The 7,692-nt window shown below is 40.4% G+C and overlaps 1 protein-coding gene and 1 pseudogene across 3 annotated transcripts in view; both read right to left on the reverse strand.

Moving 5' to 3' along the window:
* The window catches only part of DNAAF4 (dynein axonemal assembly factor 4), a 71,846-nt gene that overhangs the window by 42,717 nt on the left and 21,437 nt on the right, over positions 1 to 7,692 (reverse strand). For both annotated transcript variants that reach the window (XM_008064525.2, XM_008064524.2), the window contains exon 5: positions 4,289 to 4,520. In XM_008064525.2, the coding sequence (XP_008062716.1) occupies positions 4,289 to 4,520 (232 nt within the window). The remainder of the gene's footprint in view (positions 1 to 4,288; positions 4,521 to 7,692) is intronic.
* Positions 1,339 to 1,831, reverse strand: LOC110596229 (annotated as a pseudogene). Its single transcript, XR_002482339.1, has one exon. The product of XR_002482339.1 is annotated as a 60S ribosomal protein L32 pseudogene (transcript).

Consider the following 7,692-nt stretch of genomic DNA (forward strand, 5'->3'; position numbering starts at 1 on the left):
TGAGTTGGAGTCTCACTCTGTCACCCAGCCTGGAGTACAGTGGCAGCTCCTGGCCACACCACAGCCTCGACCTGCTGGGCTCTGGCCATCCTTCCGCCTCAGCCTTCCAAGTAGCTGGGCAAGTAGATGAAACTACAGGAGCGTGCTACCACGCCCGGCTAATTTTTGATTTATTGTAGAGATGAGGTCTCGCCAAGTTGCCCAGGTGGGTCTCAAACCTGCAGGCTCAGGCAATCCACTCACCTCAGCCTCCCAAAGTGCTGGGATTACAGGCTGAGCCACCGAGTTGGCTCATTTTTATAGGATTATAGTGAGTTGAACAGTAGCCTTAAAAAGATATGTTCAAGTCCTAATTCCTGATTCCTGCGATTCCTATATCAGTCTGAATTTGCCAGAGAAACAGGACCAAATAGAGAATATATACATATATATAAAGAAATTTACTATAAGGAATTTGCTCACATGATAGTGGAGAATGAGAAGTCCCTAGATCTGCAGAGGGCAAGCTGAGATCCAGGAAAGCTGATGGTATAGTTCTAGTCTGAATCCAAAGACAGGAGAAGACTCATGTCCTAGCTCAAAGATACACAGAGAGGGTTTTTCCTTATTCAGACTTTTAGTGTGTTCTGGCCTTCAAAGGATTTGATGAGGTCCACCAACGCTGGGGAAGGCAATCTGCTTTACTCAGTGCAACTAAAATACCAGTCTTATCCAGAAACAGACATTCCCCCACATAATGTTTAACCAAATATCTGGGCACCCATGGCCTAATCAAGTTGGCACTTGAAATTAACCATCTCAATGATCTTATTTGGAAATGGGGTCTTTTCAGATGTAATTAGGTTAAGGATCTTGTGATGAGATCATCCTGGATTTTGGGTGGCATAAGTCCAATGACCTTATAAGTATGCTTATAAGAGACAGAAAAGGACAAGACACAGATACACAAAGAGGAGGATATGTGAAAATGGAAGCAGAAATTGGAGTAATGCATCTACAAGCCAAGGAATGCTAAGGATTGACAACAGCCTCCAGAAATTAGAAGAGAGGTATGGAAAGGGTTCCCTCTCAGAGCCTCCAGAAGGAAACAATCCTGCCAATATTTCAATTTCAGATTTCCGGCTTCCAGAAGTGTGAGATAATACATTCCTACTGGTTTTTGTTTTTTTTTTTTGAGTTGGAGTCTCACTCTGTCGCCCAGACTGGAGTGCAGTGGCTGCTCCCGGCCACTGTGGCCTTGACCTGCTTGTCTCCGGCAATCCTTCCGCCTCAGCCTTCCGAGTAGCCAGAATTACAGGCATGCGCTACCACACCCAGCTGATTTTTGATGTTTTTTTTCAGTTTTTATAGTTTTATTTCAACACAAAACATGCACGAGCTGGCTATTCATTTTCTTCACTGCGCAGCCTGGCATTAGGATTGGTGACTCTGATGACCAGCTGGGCTGCTCTTTCTACAATGGCTTTGCGGTTCTTGGAGGAAACATTGTGAGCAATCTCAGCACAATAAGATTTGTTGCACATCAGCAGCACTTCCAGCTCCTTGTCATTGTGGACCAGGAACTTCCGGAAGCCACTAGGCAGCATGTGCTTTGTTTTCTGGTTGCTCCCGTAACCAATGTTGGGCATCAAAATCTGGCCCTTGAATCTTCTACGCACCCTGTTGTCGATACCTCTGGGCTTCTGCCAGTTACGCTTAATCTTGACATATCGGTCTGACTGGTGCCGGATGAACTTCTTGGTCCTCTTTTTGACAATCTTGGGTTTCACCTGGGATCTGAGGGCAGCCATGATGCCGGGTAGGAGATGGCTGCCTCCTCTGTAGACAGCACCAAAGACTGATTTTTGATTTTTATTGTAGAGAAGAGGTCTCACCAAGTTGCCCAGGCGGGTCTCAAACCCACGGGCTCAGGCAATCCACTCACCTCAGCCTCCCAAAGCGCGGGATTACAGGCTGAGTCACCAAGCCCGGCTATTCCTGCTGTTTAAAGCAAGTACATTTGTGGTAATTTGCTACAGAATCTCTAGGAAACTAATAACTAATAATTCCATTTTATGGAATTCTGGGTTAATAAGTTTGTTTTCTTTTAGCACTTTATGAACATGTTGTTCCACTGCATTCTGGACTCCAGAATTACTAATAAGAAGTCCATAGTCATTAGAATTATAATCTGTCTTTTTCTTTTGCTGCTTCCAAGATTTTCTCATTATTTTTGGTTTGAGCAGTCAAGTTGCTCAGGCTGGTCTTGAACTCCTGAGCTCTCACCTCTGCTTCCCAAAGTGTTGGAATTATAAGTGTGAGCCACCTCACCCAGCTCTATTTTATATTTCTATGCTATTTTTAAAATCTTCTCACTCATTACAAGTTTATTTTTCTTTCTGTCATAGAACATAGTTACAATTGCTACATTGAAGGCCTTGTCTGACAATTTGCACTTTTTTTTTTTAAAGATGAGATCTTCTTCTGTCATCCAGGCTGGAGCACAGTAGCGTGATCAATAGCTCACTGCAGCCTCAAGCTCCTGGGATGAAGTGATCTTCCTGCCTCAGTCTGGCTGGGACTAGGCAAGTGCCACCATGTCTGGCTAGGATACAAGTTTTGAGTTTTTTACTTATTATTGCTATTCTACCCTTCTCTCTAGGCTTGCAATTTAGTTTTCCCTAGTTTACTAAGTCAATTGCCACTTATTCAATTTCCAGTTTTTAAATTTTCTTAACTTTTCTTGTCAGCTATAATCACTTTTTCCATTCTGTCCTTTTGAATTCACGCCATTTTTGGTTCCTTCACTAATTTTTTTTTTTTAAGTCAGAGTCCCACTCTGCCACCCAGGCTGGAGTGCAGTGGCATGCTCACAGCCACCGCAGCCTTAATCTGCTGAGCTCAGGCAATCCTTCTACCTCAGTCTTCCAAATAACAGGAGCCACAGGCATGTGCCATCACACCTGGCTAATTTTTTGATTTATTGTAGAGACGAGGTCTTGCCAAGTTCCCCAGGCTGGTCTCAAACCCATGGGCTCAGGCAATTCTCTCCCCTCTACTTCCCAAAGTGCTGGGATTACAGGTGTGCGTCACTCATGCCCAGCCCCCTTCACTGTAATTTTAAAGGTATTTCAAGTTGGGCACAGTGGCTCATGCCTGTGTTTCAAGAGGCAGAAAACTAAACAAGTATATTCAAGACATTCATATTTAAGTAAGTCTCCATTCTCTGTTGAAATTAAGCTTTTTAAACTCATGGTTGAAGCTTGATTCCTTGGTAGCTATTTATCCTTTCTTTCCTTTTTTTTCTTTGAGATGTGTCACCCAGACTGGAGTAAGGAGTACAGTGGCATGATCACAGTTCACCTCAACTTCGACCTCCTGGGCTCAAGCCATCTTTCCGTCTCAGCATCCTGAGTAACTGGGACTACAGGGGTGTGCCACTTTGCTAATTTTATTTATTTATTGTAGTGACAAGGTCTCACTATGTTGCCTAGGCTGGTCTGGGCTTAAACAAATCCCAAAGTGATGGGATTACAGATGTGAACCACCATACCTGACTATCCTTTCTGAATATCCATTGCTTCTAAAATAAGAATAGTAGCACTTATGCTAAACTATTGTGAAGTATGAGTGATATCAGTAATAAAATCACCTGGCATACAATGATCACCTAATAAATATATTTCATAAGTGATTTTATTCTAAAATGTTAAATTTATGGGAATTAAATAAAAATATACTTTAACATAAGGAAAATACTAAATATATCCAAAACAAAGTTTAATATTCTAAAATCAGATGAAATCAAACCCATAGTTTTCAATAAAGAATTATATTCATTTATCTGCTTTTGAACACATGAGGATTAAAAACCAGCAGTAATACTTATTCGCTGAAGACTAGATTTGCTTACAGTATTCACTTTCCTGAGTAATGTGAGGAAAAGGTCTTTTAGTAAAATTCTAGTTTCCTATTTTAAAGGAATAAATGAATGTTTCTGACACTGTTAATCCACTCCAAGTCTTGCTGGACCTGTTTAACAACACCTTCATAAATTTCAAAAGGACCCAGCAAAGAAGACACTCTTCTCTGAATCCTTGAATGAAACTTTGCTCATTTTTATTAGAAAACCTCGCTATCCCCTAAAAAAAGAAATGTCTTTTACCTTAGTCTTTCTATTTTATTGCTTATTCTCAATATACCAAAATAGTGACCTAATACTGTGAATAGATTTACCAAAAAACAAGTCATATAGCTATTTCACCAATAGGGCTCACTTTTCCAGAAAATATTATAGTAATTATTTCACCTTTTGTGGCAAGATTTCTAGATGTCAAACTTCTAGTAAGACTTTTATGTTTTAATTTTTTCCTTTCTTCTTCAATTTGCTTTTCTTTTTGACGTAATTTATCTTCTCTCCAAATTTTTTTTTGTTCTTCAGCTTTTCTTTGATATTCTTTCCAGGTTTCCAATTCTTTAGTAGCTTTTATCCGTTCATTTTCTTTCATATCTTCTATTTTTTTCCTCTCATCTTCTTCAATCTGTAAAAATTGCAATTTCCAAATTCTTTGAAACATAAAAACCAACATTGCTTCAAATAAGAAATTAATTACAATAATTAACTATTCATACCTCTAAACTCCTGTCATTGTGTCTGCAACAACAGTAGTGTATTATAATAGTAGTGTACAATAGTAGTTTATACATAGTAGTATATTATGAATTAAAATGGGAAAGGTAAATGATTCAGTAGAATAACCATTGATTTGGGAGTAAAGGAACACAGATTTTAGTCCAGATCTACCATTAATTACTTATATAATCTTAGGCAGTCACTTTCTCTAGCCTGTCTTTACTTATACGTAAAATGTGGGTAGGCATTTAATTAGTTGATTTCTAAGTGCGTGGTTAAAAAAAAATAAAAAGGATTTGTTATTCTAGAAGTTGTCACTTCTCCAAAAACCTACACACACACACACACACACACACACACACCCCAACACATATATACAAAGATTTGCTTTTCTACTTATATCAGTTTTAACTTGTCTGAGGACCGAAGTTGTGCCAACCCTCATCTAAGAAATGAGTGACTAGTAAAAAGGGAAACAGAAGGGTGAACTAGAGATTTTCTCTCTGGTGGGTGGAAATATTTGAACTCTTAATGCTGCTGCCAAGACTATGCTTGTGCTAGCATTTGTTTGACACTTTCACATGAAATGCTAAATATCAAGGCTCATGCCTGTAATCCCAGCACTTTGGGAGGCCAAGGTAGGAGAACCGCTTGAGCCCAGGAGTTTGAGACCAGCCTGGGCAACATAGCGCGACATCATCTCTACAAAAAAATAAAAGTAGCCAGTCATAGTGATACTTTCCTGTAGTCCCAGCTGCTTGGGAGGCTGAGACAGAAGGATTCACTTGAGCCCAGTAGGTTAAGGCTGTGGTATGTCATGATTGTGGCATTGTACTCAAGCTAGGGTGACAGAGTGAGACTCTGATGGAAGATAAGGGGAAGGCAGAGGAGGGGAGTGGGGAGGGGAGGGGGGAGGGGAAGGAAAGCTAAATATCAACTGAATGTGAATGTAGTATCTTGTACAGGCGTGTGGTAACTTCTTTTCCTTTCATAAACTTTCCTCACATGGGTAAGAAAAAAAAAACGTGTAATAGATTACAAAATCGGTATATATAATTGACTCTATTTACCCAACCTTCTAATGGTAAAAAAAAAAATTTTCACCTCTGTCCTATAGGGAAGCACCTTCTTCAGTGATTGAAGTCTGTGTGATCCAATACAGTAGCCACTAGCCACACATTACCAATTAAGCATTTCAAATGTGTCTACTATGACTGAAGAACTGAATTTTTAATTTTACTTAAATTTCATTCATGTGCATTTAAATTAATTTACACCTAAATGGTGCATCTGGTATGATTCTACAACATGGACATGCTGAAATGAAGGTTCTTAGAGGTTGTATTATTTATTTATTCTTTTGAGTCAGAGTCTCACTCTGTCGCCTAGGCTGGAGGGCAGTGGCGTGCTCAATGTTACCATAGCCTCAACCTGCTGGACTCAAGTGATCCTTCTGCCTCAGCCTTTCAAGTAGCTGGAATTACAGGCATACGTCATCATGCCCAGCTAATTTTTCTCGATCTATTGTAGAGATGAGGTCTTGCCAAGTTGCCCAGGCTGGTCTTGAACCCATAGGCTCAGGCAATCCTCTCACCTTGGCCTCCCAAAGTGCTGGGAGCCCCTGTGCCCGGCCCGAGGTTGTATTATTTTAAAATACAGACTTAGGCTGGGCAAGATAGCTCTTGCCTAATCCTCGCACATTGAGAAGTCAAGGTGAACACCTAGTGCAGACCATCACATTCCTGCCTGGGTGACAAAGCAAGATGCTTTGTCTCAAAAATGGAAGAAAAAAAACCCCACACAGATCTAACATTAAGGTATGAAAATCATGTATTGAGAAGTGATGCATAAAATCTATATGATATAATACATCTTCTAAAAGTCTGATTATTTTCTTGTGAGATATTGACTTTAAAATAAATGTCACAGGATATTGAATGGGAATTTCCTGCAACTGCAATTCCACCTGAAGTCAAACCAAGCACAAAAGATGCGAATTACTATACATTCTAGGTTCAGAGAGCTGCCAGTGAGCTGCCAAAAGACTGGGCCAGGAAGAATTTGTACCTGACAATGAAACAATGTTTAAATACCTGAAAACAAGGCATGATGAACACAATGTTAGCCAAAGAGGAAGCCACCATCTGAAAGGAGATGACAACTTCATCCAGCTTAATAACACTGGCTTTTTTCCTCACTGCCCTAACATATGACAGAAGGGAAAATTATGTGAAGAGTCAGACATCCTCACCCCTCATAATCTCTGCAAGAAGATAGAATTTTACATGAAGATTTTTTGTTTTGGGGGTTTTTTTTGAGTTGGAGTCTCACTCTGTCACCCAGACGGGAGTGCAGTGGCCACTACCGGCCACCACAGCCTCAACCTGCTGGGCTCCGGCGATCCTTCCACTCAGCCTTCCAAGTAGCTGGAACTACAGGTGTGCGCTACCACGCCCGGCTAATTTTTTAAATTTATTGTAGAGATGAGGTCTCACCAAGTTGCCCAGGTGGGTCTCGAACCCGTGGACTCAGGCAATCTACTCACCTCAGCCTCCCAAAGCGTGGGATTACAGGCTGAGCCACCGAGCCTGGCTTACATCAAGTTTTTAAAAATACATAAGACTAAGTCTTATGAAACTGTTCTTATAACCAAAAGTAACAGGAAACTTCTGGTATTATGGCTGAGGGGTAGTTAAGGGAACTATATCTATACTTTTAACTTATAATAATCTACATTAGAGAGAAATAGTCCGACTCTTTAGGGAGTAGTGACAAACAGCAGGGACTAGGAAAGGCTTCACAGAGCAGGTGATAGAAGGAACTATAATGACGGGAAAAGCAGGAAGGAAATAACACAAAGCTTATGATAAAAGGAAAAGAGAGACTACAGGAAACAAAGAGAGACTATATAGGGACAAAATAAACTGTTTTCTCCTCTTCTATACTCTCACAACCCTTCATACTTCACTTCTGGTCACCAAAATGTGTGGGTTTTTCTGACATTGACCAATTCTCCAACACCAGCTGTGTGTCTGTGTGTGTGTGTGTGTGTGTGTGTGTGTTTTGAGTTGAAGTCTCAC

This window comes from Carlito syrichta, unplaced genomic scaffold, assembly GCF_000164805.1.
Source record: "Carlito syrichta isolate Samal-C Ts95f unplaced genomic scaffold, Tarsius_syrichta-2.0.1 Scaffold307639, whole genome shotgun sequence".
NCBI classification, from domain to species: Eukaryota; Metazoa; Chordata; class Mammalia; order Primates; family Tarsiidae; genus Carlito; species Carlito syrichta.